The sequence below is a fragment of the Bubalus bubalis genome, chromosome 5, assembly GCF_019923935.1.
Source record: "Bubalus bubalis isolate 160015118507 breed Murrah chromosome 5, NDDB_SH_1, whole genome shotgun sequence".
NCBI lineage: Eukaryota > Metazoa > Chordata > Mammalia > Artiodactyla > Bovidae > Bubalus > Bubalus bubalis.
The window spans coordinates 10,305,563-10,331,676 of NC_059161.1; the positions used below are offsets into that span (position 1 = coordinate 10,305,563).

The following is a 26,114-nucleotide window of genomic DNA, read 5'->3' on the forward strand; positions in this document are numbered from 1 at the left end:
GTGTTGGATTCGGCCTTACGTCAACATGAATCAGCCATAAGTATACATGTCCCTTCTCTCTTGAATCTCCCTCCCACCTCCCACCCCATCCCACCCCTCTAGGTTGTCACAGAGCCCAGGTTTGAGTTCCCCGAGTCGTAAATTCCCACTGCCTATCTATTTTACTTACAGCAGTGTATATGTTTCCATGCTACTCTCTCCATTCCCCCCCGCCCCCCGCAATAAGTCGATTCTCTATGTCTGCAGATGACTGCATTTTTAATTTGAGGTTAACCTAGCATTGCTGTCGCAGCTGCTTTAACTCCTCAAAGCTGGCAGGCTGGCCTGGAGTTTAAAGAGAAAGGCTTTACAGCCAAGTTCTGAAGTCTCCATAAGCAAGGAAGTCAGAGGATCACAGAATCTTAGAGCCAGAACAGACCTTGGAGAGTGAGTGATCTGCTCTTCTCAGATAGAGGCCAAGGCACAAAACAGGCAATGGCTTGTCCTGGGTCACACAGCTTAGCCAAGTGATAAACCTGGCCTTAGGGCTAGCCCTCAGGTGAGGACTCTGGTGCTCTTCCCCTCTCACCTTGCTCTTCTTTTTAAAAACAAGATGTCTTTAAGACAAAGGTCTTTCCCTGGAAAGTGTGGGAGGGCCTCCACTTCACCCTGGCTCTGAGGCATCTCTCCCTCCTCTCCTAAATCAATAGCTGTGACAACAATGTGAACCTCGATGACCGCTCCCTCGCATATTATCTTGGGTGTAAAGGGACTTTATTAGTCTCTCTGGACTAATGTCTCACAAGGAAAGATGCTGAAGCTGAAGCTCCAATACTTCGATCACCTGATGCGAAAAGCCGACTCGTTGGAAAAGACCCTGATCTTGGGAAAGACTGAGGCAAAAGGAGAAGGGGACGACAGAGGATGAGATAGTTGGATGGCATCACCGACTCGATGGACATGCGTTTGAGCAAACTCCTGGAGTTGGTGATGGACAGGGAGGCCTGGTGTGCTGCAGTCCACGGGGTCACAAAGAGTCGGACACGATTGAGCGACTGAACAACAATAATGTCAGAGGGTCTATGGCTATGTCACCTAGTGGGTTTTGGGTAATTTGTAATGTGGGGTTAAAAAAAAATGTGTGTGTATGTGTGTGTATATATATATATATGTATGTATTAGCATTGTTCCATGATGTGAACAGCCCTGCCTGAACCACCCATCACCGCCTGGTAGCGGCAGGTGAGTGTATCCAGTGTTCCTCAGGGAATGTGTCTTACCACAAGCCCTCGTCTACCTCGGGGTCACTTCTTGGGTGGCTTCACTCTCAGGGTCACTTCTTGGGTGGCTTTACTTTTCCTCTGCTTCCCACAGTTGCAACCCCCGCAGTACCACGACCCTTGGGGAAACTCGGTCCTAAGTCCCAGGGACCCACGCTCCCGCCCCCGCGGGGGTCCCAGGACACGACAGCGATCGCATTTCGCGCGGCCGCCCCCGCCCCCTCCTCCTCTTCGCTCCCGCCCAGGAGCCTCCGGAGCCAATCAGAGCGCGGCGGAGCCCCGGGTTGTGAGAGTCCCGCGCTCGGGCCCCGCCCCTCTTTGTTGCGGCGGCCAATGGACGCAGTCAGAACATCGGCGGCTGCCCGGGTGACTCGGTTATCTGTCACAGAATAACATTCGAGAATGGGACATGGAATGAGACGACGGCCGCAGCACCCCCAAGCCCAGGCCCAGGCCCAGAAGCAGCCCCCGTCTTCCCCGCCGCCCGGAGAGGCTCCGCAGCCATGAGGTCGACTGTCCGAAGGTAAGGTTCCGGAGCTGCTCTGCGCACTTTCCCGCGCCCCGCTTGCAGCCAGTCCCCCGCCCCGCCCGGGGTGCCCGGCGCTGGAACTCGGGGAAGCAGGCGGGTGGAGCCACTGCCCCTGCAGCCGGGGGCCGGGGGCCGCTCCTAGCGCGCCCGGCTTCGGGAGGGCTTCCTGGAAGAAACGCGGCGGTCTTTGCAAGCCGAGGCTAACGCTTGCACCCTCGCGGCAGCCCCGGGCGCTCACGTGCCGGCACGTTCTGGCTCAGCTCTCGGGCACATTTGGCGACCCAGGAACGTGCGGAGCCTTGCGGGGACCTCCGGTCCCTTCCTGCGGCGTGTTTTTCTTCTTCTCCCTTCCCCGTCCACTCCGCAGCCTCCACGCTCCTTGTATTTCCCTCTCATGGTTTAGGTGGGTGTGAAGCTTTGTGGCAATATCCAAGTCGCCTTGCTAGGTAATTGCAGGGTTGGAAGCTGGTGTGCAATTCCCTGGTTGGGGGTGGGCTCTGTCCGCGCGCAGGGCGGAGCGGACAGTGAAGTGGGGATCCAGCAAAGCCCCACTGCCTTGGCCACGGCCCCCTCCGTGGTCCCTCTGGGTGTCCACTTACCGTGGTGTGTGCTGTCTCTCACTGATTTCAGGCACGGCCCGTAAGCAGAGCTCCGGCCGCCGCTCCCCCTTGGTGCGTCCTGCCGCAGCGAGAGGCATGGAGAAGGCCGCCCCCGCCGGGCGCTGATCCCCGTGCTGCGCCCGCGAGCACACGCCCCCTGCGCAGCCCTCCGCGTCCCCCGCCCCGGCCCCACCATGACCGGCTCCGCGGCAGACACTCACCGCCGCCCCCACCCCAAAGGCGCCAAAGGCACCCGGTCCCGGAGCAGCCACGCGCGGCCCGTGAGCCTCGCTACCAGCGGGGGCTCGGAGGAGGAGGACAAAGACGGCGGGGTGCTGTTTCACGTTAACAAGAGCGGCTTCCCCATCGACAGCCACACCTGGGAGCGCATGTGGCTGCACGTGGCCAAACTGCACCCCAAGGGGGGAGAGATGGTGGGCGCCATCAGGAACGCCACCTTCTTGGCAAAGGTTAGTAGCTCCGAAGGAGGGGGTGGGCTGGGCAGGGATGGGACCATTTTACCTGGACGTAGCGTAGCGAATAGAGGCAATTTCCACTTTCCTGGTCCTGCTGCAAACTCCCTTCCCCGCCAAATTCTTCCGCCAGCTCCTACCCCCTTTGCTTAATGGAGATGTTTGTCTTGGATGTCTTAGCAATGCGAGAGAAAAGGAAGAGGGGTTACTGTCCTGGGACTGTGTGGTCGACTTGTGCCAAGGTTTCTTTGAATCTGGAGCCAAATTCTGTTATTTACTTACCCTGTGTACATCCTCCTTCAGCGAAAACTGAAGCCACCAGGTAGCACCAGTGTGCCAAGAATGCATAGACTCCCTAGGCATAGTGCCCCTCTCACCCTCTCTGGAGTCTCTTGGTCCTCCTCTGTGTTCCCCTCGAAAATGATGTATTAGACTGTGAATGAATTTACAACCAACCAGTCAGACTTCTCATCGTGAATCATTCCTAGACTTTTTGCCAATTTTTTTTTTTAAATGACAATGACTTTCACCTCTGAAACTTGCAAAGAGTCAACCCTCTCTTTTCCCAGCTTATCTGGGCTCTGAGAAAAAAGAAAAAAGAGTTTTAACCATGACTTAAAAGGGACTTTCCAGTACCCATGATGAATGAATCTCACAGGATAGAGAAAGAGACTCAGAAATGAAACTGTTTCTACCTTGGAGAGAAGCCAGTGAGCCAGTTGAATTTGGTGGCCAAGGATAATGTTAATAAAATGGAGGGACATGTGCAGGGGTCTCTATGTGAAACATCAGAACGCAAACTCGAGGAGGAATGACGCAGAGCCTGGGGGCTGCAGCATGGCAGATGGTTTTCTGTGTACCCTGGGGACTCTGGTATGGCTGAGAAGATTCCTAGGCAGGTCTAGGAATGCCAGGCCCGAGACCTGGAAACCATCTGGTCGAGTCCCCAACCTGGAGCATCTGGTTACTTGAGCCGCTAAGCCTGCAGGCCAGAAAGCTGTGTGTGCCCTTGGGGAAAGTGGCAGAGCCTCTCAGCTTCCTGTGGCAGTTGGTTACAGTGTTTTATTACCCTGCTGGTCAAGGAGATCTTTCATTTTGCTCAAAGAGAATCTTGCCTGCTTTCGTGTCAGCTGTAATTACCCTTGCTGAGTCCTTCTGGAGGACTCAGAACCTGAAAACAACTCTGGTACTGATGTACAGTTCTGACTTCAGAGTTGGTCCTTACTTAAGTGAGGCTTTCTCATTTAGCACCCTCAGCACCCACCCTGCTTCTAACTGTGACTTCATCCTTCTCCTGACATTGTGGGTGGGGACCCCTTTCTCTATAGGAATCAGAGAATGTCAGCGTTGGTAGAGATTAATCCCTGCCTCTCAGCAAAAACCCTCCCTTTTTTTGAAGACCTCCTGGGAATGGAGGGCTCGCTACCTCACAGGGCAGCTTCCAGGCCTGGCCAGATTTTGCTTACTGGGGAACTCTTAAACTGGGAACAGAAGTCCGTCCCCACCCTTCACCCCCATTTACGTGTCATCAACAGTTCTTCTGGTCAAGAAGCAAAGGGGAGCACGCATGGCCTTCCTATGTTACTCACAGCTCCCTTGAATGTTATGAGATGGTTCTCTTGGAGTGAGGGAAGGACTTGGAGTCAAAAATCAAGCTATTGAATCCTAGTCCTGGTTGTGCTACCTCTAGCTTCGTGACCTAGATCACTCATTTAAAAATCTCCCGCCTTCGTTTTCTCATCTGTAAAATGGGAGTAGATCAGGTAGGATGTAAAGTTCTTTCCAAGTCTCAAATCCTATGGCGTTATGACCCGTTAATCTTCAGGTTTCCGGTGATCTGTGCGATACCAGAGGGGCACTGGACTATTCTGCGTCTTCCTTTAATCGTCTTTGTCCACAGGTAGTTCCTTTCATCTTTTGTTTTTTATGTATCATAGTTCCCAGATCAACTCACTTTCCTTGTCCTCTTTCTAGGACAATTGCTACTTTGTCATCAGTCAGTCCCGGAAAGCAAGCACAATATGAAACACAATATGCTGAATGTTGTCTGAGCAGCTTAGAACATACGCCACTACTTCCGGAGACCTGTACTTTGATACTTCTATTATTGTGGCTGAATTCTGGGTTCTTAAAAAAGAGTGTTCTTTCTTTTCTTTCTTTCTTTTTTTTTTTAATATAGTGGCCATATCATATTGTACTTTCACAGTAACACTAAGGTCACATGAGGGCTTCTGCCAAGCCAGGACAACCCCAGCCTGAACGTGGGCATCGGCTTTTTGAACCTAAATAAAGAACTTCACTTTTCTCTCCTACGTTGTATCATGATGCTTGCTTCTCCATCTTCAGCCCCACTGTAGCATCCCCTCTCCCCTGGTTCTGACATCCCCCAAACTCTGACTCTGCACAGGCCCTGGGATGGAAACAGCTTTTTCTTTTTTAAAAGTTTGTATTGGCATATAGTTGCTTGACAATATTGTGTTGTAAATCAGCTACATGTATACATATATCCCCTTTTCAGATTTCTTTCCCATTTAGGTCACCACAGAGCACTGAGCTGAGGGAATAGCTTCGAAAACTCCCGCTTCCAGGTACCTCTGATTCGAAGGCTATACCTGCACTCAGCTCAGCAGAGTTTTTCCTCTGGGGCCAAGTCCTTTTCTCTTTTAATCAAGTCAATATCTTGCTGAGGAATTTGTACAGAAGCAGGGGGTAGGGGAGAGTGGTGGTAGAAAAGTTGGAGAGTTTCAGGGAGATAACCTTTTGATGGGCTTCCCAGTTGGCTGAACAGTAAATAACCCTCCTGCCAATGCAGCAGCTGTGGGTTCGATCCCTGAGTTGGGAAGATCCCCTGGGGAAGGAAATGGCAACATTCTCCAGTATTCTTGCCTGGGAAATCCCTTGACAGAGGAGCCCGGCAGGCTACAGTCCATGGGGTTGCAAAAGAGTCAGATACGACTTAGTGAGTAAACAACAACAACAAACCTTTTTTTTTTTTTTTTTTTTTTGACAATTGAATATGGATTAAGAAAAGAAGTGAGCAGGGTAAAGTGTCAAAGACCTAAAAGGAGGACTGAATGACACTTCCTTTGACCACAGGCATTCTGTTAGTAAGTTCTGTCCAGAGATCCGGGTGCCCCCACTGGGAAAGGGGGGACAGGTGTCACCTGCTCTGCGATCCTCCTTCTAAATGTGTGACCGCAGGCCTCTGCCCTACTGGTTACTGGCTCTGAAGTTCCAGCTGACTAGGTGAAAGCCAGGGTTTTTTAGGGATAGTGCAAGAAAGCAGCACGAGTTAGTTGGCTGATAATCAAGGTTGGGAAGGAGAGGCAGAGAAGATGGCTGGCTCAGAAAAAATCAGCTGAGCCAACTAGGAGTCAGCGCCTCCTGCTTCTTGACTGCCTGGAGCCCGACTCTCCTGGGGCAGACAAGCAGATGGATTCAGCGGGAAACATCAAGCCGTTTCTTGCAGACGCCACGTTTTTGTAACTCATCCTCACGTTGATCCCAAATTGGGACATAATTCACATTTAGTGGACTCCGCTTGGCCTGAGTGAAGAAGTGTGAGGGCTGTGGAGCCAGGCTTTGCGGCAGTCAGGGCTGCTCCTGTCGCCTGCTGGCACACATGGGCAGCTCACTTTCTCCCCTGTCCCGCGTTCCAAGCCATCAGTCCCCACTTCCTGCTCAGCCTGAGGATGTGACCCCTGACCTTCATACCAGGTTACCATCAGCAGATTTCTGGGGCCCAGCCCGGGCTCAAGAGTGATGTTCCGTGCTCCCCTCCAGCTTGCCAGAGAAGATTCTTCTGCCTGGAACCTGCACAGTGTATGGTACATTGCCAGGGCAGGGATGGCAAAAGGCTGTGCTTTCTCTCTGTACTTTCTTGTCAAAGACTCGTGGTGCCCGGGGCTCTCGCTGCCTCCTGGCTCCTTTCCTGGCTCCTCCTTCTCGCCACATGGTGATGTATGGGGATGACACACACTGGTGTCTGTCCACATCCTTGCTCCTTGAATGCTTCTGACAGGTCATTGCGTTTGGCAGGGATGGAGTGAAAGAGAGCCTGTCCGCAAAAGCTGGCCTGTGGTTTGTTTCCTTTTTCTTCTTGAACAACGGTCTTCCTGTCCATCCCCCTTCCCCCACCCCCTGACCATAGGCACAGTGCCTATGGTGGTAGGAGCTCTTAGAGGGGGTGGTTTAGATTTGTGCCTTCTAGATTCAGCCTTCTTCAGCTGGGATGTGGCTTGAGAAAGTTGGATGCAGTTGGCAGGAGGGACTTGACAGGGACAGGAGAAATCTAGGTTGAAGTCTTGGGTGAATCAGGGCAGGAAAATAACAGGAGAGACTTTCAGGACCCCAGTCAAGGATGAGAAGAAAAAGGAGTGTTCCCCGGGCTTTTCATGAAAAGGCTGTACCAGTTAATTTTCCCATCATGCCACAGGAGAGCATCCTACCAGGACTGGGTATCCACACTTCAAGATATCTCTCTTTATTGGAGAGGCAAAAAATGATATTCTGCAGTGGCTTTAATTTTTCATTCTTAAATTGTGCACTGGAACATTTAAAAAGTATTTATTCACTATTTGCATTTCTTTGTGAACTGTCTTTTCATGGTCATTTAAAAAATTGTGGGAACATATAATTTACCATTTTAAGTGTACAGTTCACATTGTACTTACAATTAAGTACATGAATTACTTACATTACTTACGTGTAAGTTCGCATATACTTACAATTAACTTCACGAATGAAGGATATTAACTCATGTAATTCACACTGTAAGTAGGTTCACATTGTTGCACAACCGCTACCACCTTCCGTCTACAGAAGTTTTTCTTCTTCCTCGGCTAAAACTTTGTACCCATTAAACACTGAGTTCTTATTTTTCCCTCCCTCAGCCCCCGGCAACTGCACTTCTATTACTACTTGGCTCTATGAATTCGACAGCCATAGTAACCTTATATAAGAGAGATCATTCGGTATTTGTCGTTTCGTGACTGGATTATTTCACTTAGCATCATGTCTTTGAAGTTCTGGCTTATATAGCAAGTGTCAGAATGTCCCTTCCTTTTAAGGCTGCATCGGAATGCGTGGGCTGTGTAGTGCATTGTCCATTATCTATTGATGGACACTTGGGTGTCCATCTGGGCCATTTTCTTTTTTTGCAAATACAAATGTGCCTGTTTTTATTGTAAGCTTACCTATATTACCTTCCTGACCATATACTTTAAAGAGACTATTTTTTTAAATTTATTTTTTTATTGAAGGATAATTGTTTTACAGAATCTCTTTCTTTTTAAAAATATTCATGTATTTATTCAGGCTGCACCAGGCCTTAACTGTGGCACGTGGGATCTTCAGTCTTTTGTTGGGGCGTGCTGGCTCTTTAACTGTGGCATGTGATATCTAGTTCCCTGACCAGGGATGGAACCCAGGCCCCCTGCCTTGGGGGCACAGAGTCTTAGCCACTGGACCCCCAGGGAAGTCCCTGGGGCCATTTTCTCTTCATGAAAGCCCAGAGAGTTTTATTAACTTCTTTGAAGTGTGAACTCTTCATGAATTACGGACAGTAACGCATGGCCCCCACGTATCCACGGGGGGACATGGACGTTTTCATTCTCTTCCTTCAGGCTGAGACGGCATCTCTGTGATGCTCCTGAGTTGAGCCTCCAGGGGCTCAAACTCTGCTGATTCTGTTTTCCATTTCCTGAAAAGTGGACACCATTCAGACTCCTCACCCCCCGTCCAGACCCCTGAAAACACACCGTTGATGAATAATGATTAGCACAGCTAACACTTAAAGAGCCCCGCGCGCCGAGCCCCAAGTTGCCTGCTTTTTACATTAGGTCATATAATCCTCACCGCCAGCCTGGAAGGTCTGAAGTAGATGGTATTCTTTCTTATTTTATCAAGAGGGACCTGGAGGCTTAGAGGTGGGGGCAACTTGCCCAGGGTCCACAGCAGTTAGGTGAGAAAGCAGGGACTCATAATTACCCTGCAAGGAGCCTGCCTGGTTTGCCGTCCGTTGGCTGTGGGGGCATGGGCGGCCGGAGGCTGACCCAGCCTGAGCCCCCCGCCAGCTGTCCCAGACGGCAGGGTGGGCTGCAGCCAGATGACCTCATCCCCTCGGCAGTCCCCAGCTGGGGTTTGGGGAATGTGGCCGAGGCTCCTGCACTTGCTCTCAGCCGGGGCTGAGGTAAGCGGGCAGCTGTTTTGAAAAGCCCTTGGGCGCCACTGGGCTTGCTATTCTGAGGACCAGCTGCCCCCTGACTCCCACCCCCAGCATCCGGCTCTTTCAGGCTCCATCGGGCTTGGGGGCATTGAAATCACTTGGTGGTCGGCCCCGAAAGCTGACTCAGAACCAAGTGGCTCTGGCTTCCTCAGGGCTTTGGGCAAGGGACGTCCCTCTGGGGATCCCTCAGGTGGCCGGTGACTCTGTGGGGCGTTTTCCTGTGCTTGCCAGCTTTTCTACTAACTAGGTACCAACCCCGCTTTCTGCCTGTGACTTCATGAACTGTGCCATTGCCCTTTTGGTGCCTGTCCCACCTCCCGCTTTGTACCTGGCCCAGAGCTCGGAACACGGGAGGCGCAGAAGAAATGGTTGTCCGCATCTCCCCTGCTTCCTCACTTTTGTATGAAAGCTCTGGCACTTTCTTACACAGAATTCCGGGTGTGGGTAGATCTGTGAATGTTACTGCAAAAAAAAAAACAAACAGGGACAAGCTTCCCCGTGTTTGCTAGGGCAGAAACACAAGGACATGCTTCGTATTTTGACCCCCACGGGGTTGTGGGGAGGACCATGTAAACAAATGTTCAGATGGGAACATTTTGCTCCCAAAAATGACTCTCCATGACAGGAATGTGATTTGAGTTGATATGTCGTAAGCAAAATGTTTGCAGAACAGCTGTGTGAGCGTGTGCACTCCCAGTCTCACATTTTCTTTTTCTCTCTCTCTCTCACACACACATGCACACACACACACATTGCACCTTGGCTGTGAAATAGGATGTGTGGCTAGTTCTTTTTTAAATAAAAGCAATGGAAGGTGTAGAAGTTCAAAGAACCTCCTGCTTCAGGCCCAGAGGCCCTGCGCCCTCCAGCTTGGATGTAGGGCCTGAGACTGCAGAGCTGGGGGCAGAACCAGGGACCTTCGTGGGCCGTGTCTGGCTTTGGTGCCCACAGGCTGTCCAGCTCTGCCCCCAAGTCTCTTCACCAGTGGCTTCCCCTCTATTTCACCAGTGGCTTCCCCTCTATCAGCTAAGCACTCCGTCCCCAGGGTCTCCCTTTCCCTGTTTTCTTCGAGAGTGGAACTAATCTGACCTGTGGCCCCTTCTGCTCCTCCCTAAGCGACGCAGGCCTCCTCGCCCTCCTGCCGGAGCTGCCAGCCCGCATGGGCTGGCAGGCCCTGTCCCTGCGTCTCCCCACCAGAGGCCAAGGTTAGAAGGAAAGTAAAGGAGAAACTGCCCCTTTTCTTCCCAGGAGTGACTGGATTAGAAGCACTTGCTTATTTTCACTCTTGGCCTGGTCGGCGGGGTGGCTCAGAGCTGAGCGCCATCTCAGCTCTAAGTTCCTAAGAAGAGGCACTTACCTCCCACTTGCCAGTCCTGGGTGCTTTTGCTCCCTTCTCTTCCCAGCGGAGGGTAAGACCTTCAGACACTCAGTGTTGACCTAGAGACAGATTAGGAAGTGCAGGGGAGACTGGCCGCCAGGAGGGGTCAAAAGGTAAGACAGCTCCTGAGTTGGAAGGGATGCCCTTCCCTGGGAAGAGTCGAGACAAGAGGGGCATCTTTACGAATCCGCTCGGGGCTGGATTCAGGGAAGGGGTGCCACGGGCAGTGCAGGGGGTGGTGTGGAGAAGAAACGCTAGGTGCAGAGCCATGTGCCTCCCTTTGGGGCACCATCATCTTGCATTCAGAGGTGCCCTGGAGAAGAACACAGGTTACCCCAGCCACGCAGAAAAGTGTTGTCGTGCAATCGAAGTGTGAGGATTAATGGAGCACCTTGAAACATCCCAGCCTGGGAGGGGAGGGTGGGACACTACAGGGCACTCCACTCAAGAAGAGCGGAGGCTCCCACAGGGAGACAGGCCGTGTTCACGCAACACACAGAGAGCCGTAGGGAGCCCTTGCGACGACCCAGGGCAGGCTGTGTGCCAAGGGAACACAGAGGACGTCGGCAGGGGACTGACTGGTCTGGGGAGACCTTATCCTGGAGGCACCAGTTGAATGGGTGCCCGGGGCAGGGTGGCCAACTGAGCTTGGGAGCAGCTCTGCAGTGGTCCTGACCCTTGGCCCACCCTGAGGCACTGGGCCCCACAGCATCTCCTTGACCATCTCTCTCTATTTCTCTGCAGCCTTCAATACCCCAGGTTCCAAACTACAGGCTGTCAATGACGATCCCAGACTGGCTCCAGGCGATCCAGAACTACATGAAGACACTACAGTATCCTTCCGACCGGGGTCAGAGGAGAAGACCCAGCCAAGAGGATGGGCATGGTGATCGCAAGTCTGATGACCTGTCTGTCCGCAGATGGTCAGCAAATGCGGTGTGAGGTTGATGAGGCCAGGGACGGAGGGACGCTGTGATGTGAGAGTCTAGGAGTGACACTGGAGGGCCATTGCTGTGATGCTCAGACCCTCTCCCTTTAAGCAGGGTGTGGGGCAGCAGGCAAGGGGCGGCCAGGCAGTGGCGGGCAGTGCCCGCCCCTGCTCCTCCTTCTCTCTCCCTCCTCCCTCTCAGTCATCCTTGGCTCCTTCCATCTTTCTTCCTGTGCCAGCTTCCTTTTCTCTCTTCCCTCTAGTCTTCTGCTTCCTTTTCTTTCCTCTCTCTTTTTGGCCTGATGCTGACCACGCATCATCAGCAAGAAGCTCATCCGGTGCCTTTCGCACCTGGTACTCTTGCTCTGCCCAAGTGAGTGTGGCTCTGGGCTGGGGTCCCCTCCACTTCGAGTGAGTTTGAAGAAGAGCCAAGTTGCCTTGTGGTTCCTGGCTGGGTGCGGACCAGCCAGCTGTGGCTCTCTTTTCTCCTCTGATCTAAGGAGTGTCTGCAGTCAGGATTAGATCAGTTCTGAGCACCTGCGTGAGCTACGGTGTAAGAACCAAGGGGGCGGGGTCAGATGGTCCCCTTGCCTCAGCTGGTGCTTTATCCAGGATAGGGGTCAGACGGGAGTCGGGCTGAGAGCGATGTCAGTGAGCGGGAGGGGTTGTCTGCCTGAGTGAGTCAGGGAGCATCTTGGCTCAGCCAGCGTCGGGCTCCCTGCCGCCATCCTGGCCCCCAGCACATGGTCCATGAGGTCAGGCCTCTGCTCACCTCTGTCCTTCCTCCCTAAAGACAGAGAGCTTAGCAGAGAGGATTTCACGGGGCACTGCACACATGTCCCGCCTGCCCCGGAAGAGGCCTCCCCTCTCTGCTACGGGCAAGAAGCCGTCCTGTGGACTTATATGTTTGCCCTGAAGGGAAGGGTGCTAGCAGATGAGAACAGCCCCTTGGTTGGGTGACCCCTCTCAGTTCCTTCACAGACTGTGAACTCCCTGCATGGTATTTTCCCAGTAGAATCCTAAAGTAATATTAGGGATTAGAAGATAGCACCAGCCGCCAAGGCTCAGGCTGACAGCCCAAGCCCAGGGAAGGCTGTCTGATTCAGTGCTGATCACCAAATTGGGAACTCGCGTGGGGAGCTCCCTGTGGCCCAAAAGCATAAACTCTTGTCAGAGTCAACCTGGAGCCCCAAGAGCTGAGCCTTCCTGGATGTGACTGACTACTCACAGAACATTCCAGAAGGTGATGGAAATTAGAACTTAGAATTGCCCACCCCACTTCTACTTGGGGCTTCCCTGACAGGTAAAGAATCTGCCTGCAATGCAGGAGACACAGGACACTTGGATTTGATCCCTGAGTTGGGAAGGTCCCCCGGAGGAGGAAATGGCAACCCACTCCAGTATTCTTGCCTGGGAAATCCCATGAACAGAGGAGCATGGTGGGCCACAGTCCTTGGGGTCACAAAGAGTCAGACACGACTGAGCCACTAAGCAGGTCCCTTCTCCTTAGGAGAGGGTCTTCACAAGGATCGTCTGGCTGGAGATTAAAGAGGATAAGCCTGGGGAGAAATGCATTTTGGGGGTCCGTTTGCATGTGCTTTACATATAACTGCTCTTTCTCCCATAAACCCTGCAGCACACTCTCAGTCCTGAAGGATCTGCTTTTTCATTTTTCTCTTCGCTGACCCGTTGTGATGGTCGCTGACCTGGATCGGTGACTGCAGAGAGGGCCAGAGAAGCGAAAACATGCCCCGTGCTGCCGGGATCAGGTTCCGGGTCACCTTGCCGTTGGAGTGTCCTCCCTGTTCTACCCTCTGACCAGCCTTGTATTTTGCAGTTCCACGGGCCTTCCTAGTGCTTTGTCCTGGACGCAAGGACTGGTGCTAGGGTCTGGGGACCGCTTGGGGCCAGCCCTGACTGTGCAGGTTTTCAGCTGGGGATGCAAAAGGGTGAATCCTGCCTTCCCTTCTGTCAGCCTCACAGCCTTGGCCAACAGGGGTGCTGGCCTCGCACAGGATTCTGGGACGTGAAGTCTGTAGTCCTGAGCTCTGTTGTGTGGGGTGCAGCCTTCTGAGGGTGAGGTCTCTCTGTCTCTGAAGGCAGCCGTTTACTGGAGGTTCTCCTCCCCAGCCCACTTTCAGGGCTGATAACTGTAAGGGACTGAGAAAGGATGGTCAGGTAAATTTTTCTTAATTATTTTTTTATTATAGATTTGTCTCACTCTATGCACTAGATGTATAAACTAGATATAAGCACGGAGGGAAATCTGGGCATATAAATAGAACTTTTGCCTATTGCATTCTACTTTTACATTCTTCCCTGGTGGCTAAAGAAAGGTAAAGAAAGTGAAAAGTGAAAGTCGCTCAGTCATGTCCAGCTCTTTGCGACCCCATGAACTTTATACTCCATGGATTCTCCAGGCCAGAATACTGGAGTGGGTTGCTGTTCCCTTCTCCAGGGGATCTTCCCAACCCAGGGATCGAACCCGGGTCTCCTCCCAGGTCTCCTGCAGAAGAATGAACCACCGTCTGAACCACCAGGGAAGCCCAGAAGGTAAAGAATCTACCTGCAATGCAGGAAACCCGGGTTGATCCCTGGGTCAGGAAGATCCCCTGGAGAAAGGAACAGCAACCCGCTCCAGTATTCTGGCCTGGAGAATTCCATGGACAGAGGAGCCTGGCGGGTTCCAGTCCATGGGGTCGCAAAGAGTTGGACACGGCTAAGCGACTAACACTTTAAATATACCAGGAATCTCACTGTTTGAATGAAATCTTTGGTAAAGTGAAAAACCATTTTACAATGAGACTGTGGAGCCCTTTATTTTCCTGTTACCTTCAGGGTTTTGTATATTGTATTTTTAAAAGCTGAGCGGGCCTTTATTGTTACGGGTTATTCTTATGGCTCATGCTGGTAATTTCCCAACAGTTGAGCCTCTTAAAATCATCCCCTGCCTCACCCCACCCCTCATCAGTCCCAGATGGGGTGACTGAATAACATCCAGGGCCAAGACCATGGCCTGAAATCAGAATCGCCAGAGGTGGAGCCCAGAACCTGCTTATCACAGACTCTCCAGGAGGTTGTTAAACACGCTTGTGTCCTAGGGGCCAAGCGCGTCTTTGCCAAGACAGGAATCCCAGCCCTTCTTAGGAGGGTGTGCAATGCCTTGAGGTGATCATTGCTTCCCTCTGCAGCTGCCTGTACCATTGTAGGGGCACGCATCTAACCTCATACTCCACTCCTGGGCTACAGGTTCAGGCTTCATTGGCACCTTCCCAATACGCACTTTTCCTGTAGGATTTTGTTGGAGGCAAAAAAGAGAAACAGAAAGTAACTTTTCTTTAGGTTCAGAAAAAATCAAGATCCAGTGTCAAGAGAGCCTGCTATCAGAGAAACTCCGGTCCCCTTCCGAATGAGCTGATGAGGGCTTGCGGGTCTCTGAAACCTTATGGGCAACCAGCTAAACCCCTGTGGGGTAATGGTGTCAGTCTCCTCAGATTTAATAATCCATGCCAAGTGTCAGTCAGATGGGACATGGAAGAGATGTCTCCCCAGTAAACTCTGCTGCAGTCAGTATGCTCTTGAGAAACTCTACTGCCATCTACCTGGCCTCCATGCATCACCCTTCCATCCTTCCAGCCATCCAGCCATCCAGCCATCAACCTACCCTTCTGTCTGCAGCCAGCCAGCCAACCTTTCATTCATCCATCCACCTATCCTGTCTTCTGGTTTTTAGTATTTATTTTATGATTTATTTGTCTGTGCCTGGTATTGGTTTTGGCCACAGGATCTTTGGTTGTGGCATGTTGGATCTAAGAATATCCAGGGAAGTCCCACCTAACCACTCTTCTGTCAACCCCATTCTTCTTGCCTTCCTTTCATCCACCCACTTATCCATCCATCCATCTACCCAGCCATTCACTTATCCCTCATATTTAATAATTTTTGCTAACTGGAATATGTTGGACTTGTGCCATGCTTTAGGGTGATACAAAGATGGTAGAGAAACAGTCCCAGCTCTCAAAGAGATTGAGGTGAATTAAGACATGTAGTCAACAAAACACAGAGCATATTGAAAAGAGCTAGTCTGAAGTTCTAGGGTGCTTTGGGGCCTTCAGGGCAGGTCAGTGAGGAGGAAGATGCTGTTGGTGATATTCTGGCTACTGGACACCTAGAAAGCCCCGACTCCCTCATCCCTTCGAGAAATCAAACATAGCTTCCTCTGTTGGATTACTGGGACCTTTGGAGTTTTCTGTCACTTTCCCTTTACATACTTCACACAGATACAATCATACAGGGACCCAGTTCTTTGAAATTAGGAAGATGAGACCGCTGAGTGGGTAAGTGGTGCATGGTCTATGGACCAGGAGACTGTGCTTCTGTCTAAGAACTGTCATCTTTCTCTCCCACTCTTGGTACTTGATCCCAGTGCTCAAACATTCTGGTCCGTAAGGGGTGAGGGTGGGGCTGCCCCAGGACCAGGGTGGAGGTGAGACTGAGGTCTGAGCCACTCTGGACAGCCAAGCTCAGTGGTGGAGACTTTACTCAGGGATGGGGGAGGCGTATGAAATTTGTTTTATGTGGCCTTTTTTACTTGCTCCCTTGTAACATCCCTTGTCCTGGGTTAGTGGGAGGGTACTGTGGATTAGGGGCACTAACCTCACAAAGGGTTTCCCAGGTGGCGCTGGTGGTAAAGAACCTGCCTACCAATGCAGGAGACCCGGGTTCGACCCCTGGTTTGGGAAGATCCCCTGAAAGAGGGTATGGCAACCTACTCCAGTATTCTTGCCTGGAGAATCCCCATGGACAGAGAGAGGAGCCTGGTGGGTTACAGTCCTTGGGATCGCAAAAGTCGGACATGACTGAAGTGACTTAGCATGCATGCACACAACCTCCCAAAACTACCTCTTGGAGAGAGGAGTGGAGAATTTAGGAATTTTAGTTCTGCCAAGTACGTTTCCAGCCTCCTGCAAGGCCATTTCTCCCCTTTCCCTCCATATTCCTGCATGCTGGGCCTAGCGTGGAGACTTGTGGGCTGACACATAGACCAACCGCATAATTAAAGGAACCTGAGATCCTTCCTTGTGCTCTACCCTACAGGTTAATGGAAACAGCGAAAGAAATGACTCGGGAGTCCCTGCCTATCAAATGCCTTGAAGCTGTCATCCTGGGCATGTATCCTTTAAGGGATGTGAGCTTAAATGTGCTCTGTAGATGGTAGCATCGCTCTGGGCTGGTTGTGCCTTTCACATCCTAGGTCCTCAGAGATGATGCTGGTCATCTGCGTGGAGGGAACTGTCAAGCTCTGCTGGTGCTTCTCTTGAACTATCACCATCTGGACTTGAACCAAATCAGAGCTCAGCTGCTCCGCCATCTTCAGTGTAACCTGTGAGCTGAAGCCTGCTTCGAGGCCGGCTCCCGGGCCAGACCGCTTTAGTTGCGAGGAGAAGTCTAGCATCGGGGGGACTAGCGAGAGCGTGTGTGTCATTATTTTTTTGCATTTACCTGGCATTGCAACAGGAAGGACACGCCCATGGGATTACTCAAACCCATCTGCAGGAAGATTCTCAGCGTGGACTGTGGAGGGGCAGTCCACCGTGCGGTGTAGTGTCCTGACCCTACAGGACATAAGGCTGAAACCAGGGTCTGGATGCTTCACACTTTCCATTCCGTTTTCCACTAGGCACCTGGCTCCTTAGCCGGAGGGGAAATACGGTCCAGAATAACCGTGATGACCCTTGACTTCTTAGTGGTGGCTGCAGTAGAACGTGATCTGGTAGAAAAGCAGAGAAATTCCCCATCCTGGGACGGACGGCTTGGGTGAACTGGCCAAGGGAACGCAGCCAGACATGAGCTCGAGGGGTGGCCCCAGGTTAGGACAGGTAGGTCCTTGAGTGCCGTGCTGAGAAGGGTAACTTTTTCCAAAGACAGTGAGCAGCCCTGCCGAAATCTCTGGAGCAGAGACCAGACATGATGAGCATGCACTCCAGAGAGACAGTTCTTGGGGCAGACGGAAGGGCAGCCGGGGAAGGTGAGACTGCATCTGTGAAGCCAGTGAGGAGCCGTTCCCTCAGGGGGATGGCGGTACTTGAACCGTGATCTTGGCCTTGGGGATGGCTTTGAGGGGACAGTTTCAAAAGATCTCAGGGACTGAGAATTAGCTGGCGTTGATGCAGAAGGAAGTCCATGAGTACAGGTTTCTGGATCAGTCGACCATCTGTGGAAGATGGGCTGGAGGAAGGTGAGAGACTCGGGCGCAGACCTGAACTCAGACGTAGCCGTGAAGGTCGAGGAGGGGAGTTGAACGTGTCTTCCATGAGTGGAGCTAGAGGAGAGAGGCCATGACTCTGCATTTCTGGTTTGGCAAATTGAGTGATCGGATAGTAATGCCACCATCCACGGGGAGGACTGACAGAGGAGGGTCAGAGTTACGGGGAGGTGAGTTCCGATTTGGATGTGTTGAATTTGAGGTCCCTGTGGGGCATCGGGTCGTGTATTAGACTGTGGCGCTCAGGAGGAGGGTCCTCGCTGGAAATAGAAACTTGCAGGTGGTGGGCGTTAGGGGTGGCCGTGGTTTCAAGGATGACATCCCAGGGTTTTCTGCTCTAGTTGGACACAAGGAGCCGTGACAGAGACTGAGGAGGGCAGTTAAGAGAAGTGGAAAGGAAACCAGGAGAGAGAGGAGACTCAGACGTCAGCGGGAGGCTTCGGACTGGGGACGGGTCTGGTCCGTTTTCCTGGCCCCCCTGGACATCTTCATGGGGAAAGGAGCTTTGCCCCTCTCGTCTGCAGACCGCTGTCTGGCCGGATCTGAAACACGACTGTCCACAGGTGCCCAGGCTCGCGCCTGAAGAATGGGAACTTGAGTCTCGTGGAGGCCCTTGCCCACGCCTGCAAGTCATACCTCCCCGCTGCTCCCCACCCGGGAGATGGACATATCTGGGAGCCCAGCAGGCAGGCAGGGGTGGGAGGTGGGGAACAGCAGATGGCTCCAGGCCCCACCCTTTGGAGGCAGGAGTCCACACAGCTGTTGGGCAGAGCCTCCTCTAAGTTTAATGGGCGAACAGTTGTTGGGGATTTGCTGGTGGTGGGTGAAGGAGCCCCTCGCCGTGGGCGCCAGCTGCCTCCAGACCCTCTGCTGGTGGAGGTCTCCGGGCCCCTGGACGGAGGTCATCTGGCGTCACACGACAGTCCTGTACGCGGCAGTCTTGTCGCCATGCAATTGCATCAGTCCAAGTGGAAATTAGCTTAGGTTCCTGGAGTTGCTTAAACCCTCGGGGTTGGGGGGCTGTACCTGTGGCCAGCCCCAGGCCTGTCCGGATCCGAGGCAGCCTGTTCTGGCCCTCTTTTGTTCTTACCGTTGTGTCATTTTGGAGAAGTGGAGGGAGGGTGGAGAAATACTGCCGAACTCAGGGAAATTTGACTCTTGCATAGACAAGAGAGACAGAGCTGGATTCTAAAAGTGACGGCCTTTTTGTCTTTGCTCCGTCAGCATCCCTGTGGCCTGCTTTCCTCCCGGGCACAGCCAAGGGCGAACTCGGGTCATCCGTCTCCCTCCCACAGGTCCTTCCGCAGGTCCTGGGGGACGAGGGGTGCGTTGATGACTCTGAAACAGGTCGACTCGGCTGCTTCTTGGAACCCTGTGTCCATCAGCTTGTCTTTGTTTGACGTGAGTCGTGAGCGTTGGAACCCTGTGTCCGTCAGCTTGTCCTTATTTTCTCTTGTTTGACGTGAGCGTGGAGTTCGGGATTCCTTCGTGAAGGGCCACTTCTTTTGATCTTGGTTTTGTGATCGTGCTGGAGAGAGAGAGCCTTGGGGGTCATGGCACTTCTTTGGGGGGGCCCCATTGGCCCTGGTGGGGCTTAATCCTGCAGCTCAAGTGCTAGGGTTTCTCCAGTAATAGCTGTATTACCAGAGGCAGAGTAGGCATCGCCCCAGCAGGCTGGGTGCTGGGCCGAACCTCCCTGGGCTGGGGGCACTGCTGCGCTCTTCCCAATTAAAGCTCAGGCTACTTCCCAGTCCTCATCCACACCTTCTAGTCCCCTCCCTCTCGGTTCACAGAGACTCCAGGTCCCATTGATTGCCGGAGTGATGGAGCAATTCTGAGTGAGTGATGACTCATCACAGGATGGGCTAGTGGTCCCTCCGGTCACTCCCCACTCTCTCTCCTCCCCTTGACTGACTCTGCTTGTCCCGTAGAAATTCTGGTGTGGTCACACCGAGACCCCTTCTCTGCTGTCCCTGAGGTGGCTGTGATTCCTTTCTCTCAGCACGGATCGCATTGGGGTGGGTTTTTTCAGTTTTACTGAGGTAAAATTGACTTAAAGCACTGTGCAAGTTTAAGATGTACACCGTAATGACTTGACATATATATTGCAAATGCAGGGTTTTTAAGCGTTGTAGTGACATATTCATAACTTCAGTTCAGTCGCTCCATCGTGTCCGACTCTTTGCGACCTCATGGACTGCAGCAGGCCAGGCTTCCCTGTCCATCACCAACTCCTGGAGCTTGCTCAAGCTCATATTCATCGAGTCGGTGATGCCATCCAACCACCTCATCCTCTGTCGTCCCCTTTTCCTCCTGCCTACCATCTTTCCCAGCATCAGGGTCTTTTCTAATGTGTCAGCCCTTCCCATCAGGTGGCCAAAGTATTGGAGCTTCAGCTTCAGCATCAGTCCTTCCGGTGAATATTCAGGACTGATTTCCTTTAGGATGGACTGGTTTACATTTACCATTTTTAACTTTACAGTTCAGTAGCATGGAGGACATTCCTGTTATACGGCCATCACCACTGTCCATCCCCACCACCTCCTCTTCCCAACTGAAATGCTAAGCCCATTAAACAGGGTCCCCAGCCCCTAACAACCACCATCCTACTTTATGTCTTTATCACGAGTTCGACTCCTCCAGATACTTCATAAAGTTGAATCATACAGTATTTGTCCTTTTCTGACTGGTTTATTTCACATACACTAATTTCCTCAAGTTTCTTTCCTGTTGTAGCATATGCTAGAATGTCCTTCCTTTTTAAGGCTGAGCTATTGCATCGTATGTATATACCGCACGTTGTTTATCCATTCACCGCTTGAATAGACCCTTTGGTTATTTCCACTTTTGGGCTCTTGTGAAGAATGGTGCTGTGACATTGGTGTGCAAGTATCTGTTGGTCCTCGCTTTGGGTTCTCTTGGGTGTGTACCCCAAGTACGGTTGCGGGGTCATATGGTAATTCTGTGTTTAATTTGCTTGAGGAACGGCCATGCTGATGGTGTTGTGTCCTCCCCCCCCACCCCCACCCCGCCCCCGTCCCACCCCGGCCACACCACGTAGCATGGGGATCTTCCCCAGCTGGGGATCAAACCCTTGCCCCTGGAAGGAGAAGCATGGAGTCTTAGCCACTGCTCCACCAGGGAAGCCTCAGTGTTGTGTCCATGTTCAGTCTGTCTCTCTGTCAGACTTTCGGGGAAGAGCTGTGTACTTCATCTTTGACTCCACAGCCCTACCTAGCAGTCTGGCTGGGATAGGAAGTGGTGTTTGTTACACTGACTTAACTGAGGAGTGCCCTTGTTCCAGCCCCAGAGAACTCGCCCCAGAAAGCAGGGAAGAATTTATGTAATAGGACCCAGAAGGATGTGATTTCACTCCCTTACTGCCAGTTAACCTCACGTGATAAAGTGAAGAGAAAGCAGGTAACCATTTTTATAGAGAGGAGCCATCTGTGATTAAATTGAGGTCAGACAACAAGACTTCTTCCTTTTAAGGGTACCTGGATTAGCCCTATACCCTGTGCAGGCCTTTTTTTTTTTTTAATTACTTTTATTTGAAAAATTTTAATGTAATTTTAAAGGCTACTTTCCATTTACAGTTATTACAGAATATTGGCTCCATTCCCAGTGCTGTACAATACATTCTTGAGCCAGTCTTACACCCAACAGCTTGTTCCTCCCCACTTCCCATCCCTATGTTGCCCCTTCCCCCTACTGGTATCTACTAGTTTCTTCTCTGTATCTGTGAGTCTTGCTTCTTTTTTGTTATGTATACTGGTATGTTGTGGTTTTTGGATTCCACATGTAAGTGATATCCAGTGTTTGTCTTTCTCTGTCGAGTGCAGTCCTTTTAAGCATAAGGAGATGTATCCTCACAACGTAAGGTTCATCCTTTCAGCAAGCATTAACCAGACACTTCTGTGTGCTTGGCTCATGGGAGGCCCAGGATGCAAAGTATAGCTCCTGCCCTTGTAAGATACAAACACACACGCACAGTGCTGGGTGAATAAGCGCCAAGTGCTCTGGGAGCTCTTGCAGGGGATGCGGGGACTTCACTCACACTGAGGAAGGTCAGGGAAGGTATCACAACCAGGAAGTGAGGCTCTTCCAGTCAGGGTGTGGCCTGTGTGAAAGCGAGAAGGTCCGTAGCATCCTTACCACTCATGATTCTTGGGAGACCCCAAAGATCTCTGCCAGGTTTAAATCCCTTGTGTTATAAGGCTGACCTGCAGGAAGCCAAAAAAGAAGTTATACTGAAATAGGGACATGAGGTCGTGTACAGTGGGTATAGTGGTTTATTTTTGAAAGTTTCATAGGTCACTTTGGTCTCAGCTTTGTAATGTGTTTGTTGTTGTTCAGTCACTAAGTCGTGTCTGACGCTGTGACGCCATGGACTGTAGCCCACCAGGCTCCTCTATCCTCCACTGTCTGCCGGAGTTTGCTCAAATTCATGTCCATTGAGTCGGTGATACTATAATCATCTCATCCTCCGCTCCCCGCTTCTCCTTTTGCCTTTAATCTTTCCCAGCATCTGAGTCTTTTCCAATGAGTCAGATGCAGTCTAAAGGTCATTTAAGATTTTCAGTTATATTTGACCTCATGTTCTGGGGGAATACGTGTGCTGAGGGCAGTGGGCATAGATCTGTGGATTCTTTATGGTCTCAGGGTGTATCCTGCAAAAATGTCACGGGTCGGGAATTCCCTGGTGGTCCAGGGGTTAGGACTGTGCGCTTTCGCTGCCAAGGGTGCTGGTTCAATTCCTGGTTGGGGAACTAAGATCCTGCAAGCTGTGCAGCCACAAAAAAGCAAGTTATCACGGATCAGCTGTGGGTCAGCGTGTGGGGGAGATGAGACAGTACAGAGGATGGTGAGCAGGGGCTGAATCATGGCAGACTTTGCGGAGGGATTTGGACTAAGTCCTGGAGAAGTGAGAGACACTGAAAACGTAAGTAAAAGAATGACATGTGCTGCATTTTGGCTTCAATAGATCATTCTGGCCACCGTGTAGAAAGTGAATTGGAGCAGAGATAAGAAACGGTGAAGACAAGTTCCCAGAGAGAGGAGAACTGTACCCACTTAGCAAGTATTAATACTTACCATGCACAAGCCAGCTTCCTAGGTGGCATCACTGGTAAAGAACCCGCCTGCCAGTGCAGGTAGATGTAACAGACACGGGTTTGATCCCTGGGTTGGGAAGATCCCCTGGAAGAGGGCACGGCAACCCACTTCAGTATTCTTGCCTGGAGAATCCCATGGACAGAGGAGCCATGCAGGCTACGGTCCGTGGGGTGGCAAAGAGTCGGACATGACTGAAGCGACTTAGCGTGCACGCATGCACCAAGCCACCGTGTTAAGAGCCTGGCTTGTTACTTACGTTAGCAAAGCCTGGTGACACCAGCCGTTTTCAGCAGAGTGTATCTGGATTTTTAGTGTCTCTCTTCAGAAGAGCCGGATCTGTGAGTCAGCATAGCCACACCAGGACCATCCAGAGACTTGGATATAGACCTGAGGAGGTGGTGCCTCTTGTCCAGCGTTGCAGCGTTTGGAGTCTGTTGGGGCACTTACTTGAAGCTGTGCACTGTGGAGTTGCTGAGCCCAAACTGAGTTAACAGAGACTGGATGGCTCGACCCCAGTGAGCCAGTCCATGGAGAGGGCTGAGCTGTGTCACCAAGCGGTCTGGGGACTGAGGGGAGCCCGGGGGTCGGGTTTTGCAGGCAGCTGTCCGGTGGTACCCAAGGCTGCTGGCATGGGTGTGCCAGGGCCAGTGAGAGGAGCAGGCGAGGTGCAGGTGTGACGCATCCTGACACCATCCTGTCCCTTCCCTTTCCATCAGTTGGTCTGTGTCTTTTCCGTCTCCACTGCCTTGCCTTGATTCTGGTCATCATTTCTTCCCACACCGTTGCAGAGGCCTTCGAAACCTGGTCTGCCCCACGTACCCAAGTCAGAATTAATGACTGAGAACATCATTCCAGTGGCATAAACTGACTTTTAATAGCTTGTCATCCCCTGTAGAGCACCAGGTAAAGAAAAAGTACCTTGTGCTTGTATTTATTTAATTACTAAAGAAGAAAGGAAGTCTTCACTCTTGGTCCCATAAAATTTGGTTTGGTGTGCAGCAGATAGCAGATATCTCAAAGATAGTGAGTGAATCCTTTATAAGAGGATTGATCTGGAAAGATGAGGTCTGGGTCTGCTCAGAGGCAGGGGAGTGGATCCCCTGGCCATGTGGTCCACTTCCCCTTCCTGGGAGTGCAAGTTCTGGTATCTTCAAGGCCTCTTCCTTGACTCAGATTGTCTTAAGATACTTAACGAATGGACAGCCTTCCATCGAGCGATTCCCCATCAGCTTTAAAACCTACTTCTCAGGAAATTACTTTCACCACGTTGTGCTGGGGATTTACTGCAATGGCCGCTATGGCTCGCTGGGCATGAGCCGAAGGGCTGAGCTGATGGACAAGCCATTGACCTTTCGGACTCTGAGTGACCTCATCTTTGACTTTGAAGACTCCTACAAGAAGTATCTTCACACAGTCAAGAAGGTCAAGATCGGACTGTATGTCCCCCACGAGCCTCATAGCTTCCAGCCCATCGAGTGGAAGCAGCTGGTCCTCAATGTCTCAAAAATGTTGAGGGCTGACATAAGGAAGGAGCTGGAGAAATATGCCAGGGACATGAGGATGAAGGTCAGTGCAAGGAAGGCAGATAAGGGATGCAAGACCCTTCTTTCATTTTCCCTCTCTCTGTCTCTCTCTCTCTCTTGCCATGTGCCCTGTGTTTCTGAGATGGCCAACAGTTTCTTGAGGTTATCTTGTTTATTAGCCACCTTTTAAATAATTTTGGGGACTTCCATGACAGTCCAGTGGTTAAGACTTCAGGCTTCCACTACAGAGAGCACAAGTTCAATTCCTGGTCAGGGAACTAAAATTCCACATGCCAAGTGGTGTGGCCAAAAAATAATAATAATAAAAAATTTGTAAAGGATTTTGTAAGGCGATTTCAGAGAAAAAGAGAGCGAGCCCAGCAGTCAGGCAAGAAAAGGAAATTTATTAGAGGGAAAAGAGAAGGTGACTGGCTCTTAAGGAGAACCAGCATTCTCCCTTTCTGATGGAGTCCTTCTTATACCCCACCAGTGAAAAATTCTCTGAAGGGGTGGTCGCATAGCCGGAGGTCTAGAACCTGGTGGTCTCGTAGCTTTGAGAAGATAGGCGCCCGTGAGATAACAGGATGCCATTTGGGCAATTTGGTCAGTCTCACAGATCACTGTGATTTATTCTTTGTTTGCCAGGTCGACATAACGAGCCGTCTAATCAATGAGACCCCAAGTGGGCCCTATCAGATCTGATTTTTGACATGGACAATTTAAGTTTCTTTGCATTTACTACTTTAAAAACCAGAGCTAAAGTCCATGTGGGTGTTGCAGCTGAAGCAAAGTCATGTTATATACCGAGTCATGTTTTATCTCTGGTTTGCTTTGTGAGTTGTAAAGCCCTTGGCATAAAATTCTGACCTGGTGTCATAGGAGCAAACAAAGGAGCACACATCCTGCCACAGTTTCATAAACGACCGTGTCACTGCCGAGGGGACAGGATGCCTGCTTGTCCTTGCCCCTCCAGGCCTTGTGGAGTCACTGAGGGCTGTGTCTACACCGAGGCCCACAGGAGAAAGTGATTATGCCGAATTTAGGCTTGGTTGTGGTTAGCACCTGGAGACTTGTCATCTTCACTTGGTAGCACTTGGAACGGGGATTTTTTTTTTTTTTCTAGTCACACCATGAACTTGTGGGATCTTAGTTCCCCGACCAGGGATCGAACCTGGGCACACTGCAGTGGAAGTGTGGGGTCCTGACCACTGGACCACCCGGGAATTCCCTGGAATGGAGATTCTTGATCCTTTGAACCCACTCTGCATGCGTGTGGGCTTCCTGGTGGTACTAGCGACTAAGAACCTGCCTGCCAATGCAGGAGATGTCAGAGATGCAAGAGAAGAGGGTTCGATTCCTGGAGGAGGGCACGGCAACCCACTCCAGTATTCTTGCCTGGAGAATCCCATGGACAGAGGAGCCTGGTGGGCTACCGTCCATAGGGTCACAAAGAGTCAGACATGACTGAAGTGACCTAGCACGCATGCATATGTGCATGTGTGAGGGGGGAAAGGATCCAGGGAAGAATAAACTGGCTTCTGGGGCAACATGGATGGGACTTTGTTTTCACAAGAGGGGAATTTACTGAACAACCAAACAGCCCCAGGAGGCTGAGGCACTGGGCTGTCTGTGATGGGGGAAGGGGCACAGGGTCATCATGCCATCCTCTGAGCAGTGGCCCCTCTGCTTCTTGTGGTGACCTTGTGACATCAGGTCAGAATTTTATGCCCAAGGGCTTTGCAACTTACAAAGCAAACCAGAGATAAAACATGACTCCGTATAATCTGATAAATTATACAGCAGGGTGACCCACTCATCC

General features: G+C 51.4%; 1 protein-coding gene and 1 long non-coding RNA gene across 3 annotated transcripts in view; both read left to right on the plus strand.

Annotated features, from left to right (window-relative positions):
* Nucleotides 1–1,644: 1,644 nt before the first annotated feature.
* Nucleotides 1,645–26,114, plus strand: part of VASH2 (vasohibin 2) — a 41,129-nt gene continuing 16,659 nt past the window's right edge. The window contains exons 1-6 of one of the 2 annotated variants that reach the window (XM_006054052.4): nucleotides 1,645–1,782; nucleotides 2,419–2,857; nucleotides 11,209–11,297; nucleotides 15,673–15,729; nucleotides 16,490–16,564; nucleotides 23,957–24,338. In XM_006054052.4, the coding sequence (XP_006054114.1) occupies nucleotides 2,582–2,857; nucleotides 11,209–11,297; nucleotides 15,673–15,729; nucleotides 16,490–16,564; nucleotides 23,957–24,338 (879 nt within the window). In that variant the 5' untranslated portion in view covers nucleotides 1,645–1,782; nucleotides 2,419–2,581. Of the gene's footprint in view, nucleotides 1,783–2,418; nucleotides 2,858–11,208; nucleotides 11,388–15,672; nucleotides 15,730–16,489; nucleotides 16,565–23,956; nucleotides 24,339–26,114 lie in introns of both variants that reach the window. The other variant, XM_045165649.1, reaches the window with a different exon arrangement.
* On the plus strand, nucleotides 3,254–5,169 carry LOC123465782. The gene is made up of 2 exons (XR_006641072.1): nucleotides 3,254–4,760; nucleotides 4,835–5,169. It is a non-coding gene; the product is annotated as an uncharacterized LOC123465782 (long non-coding RNA).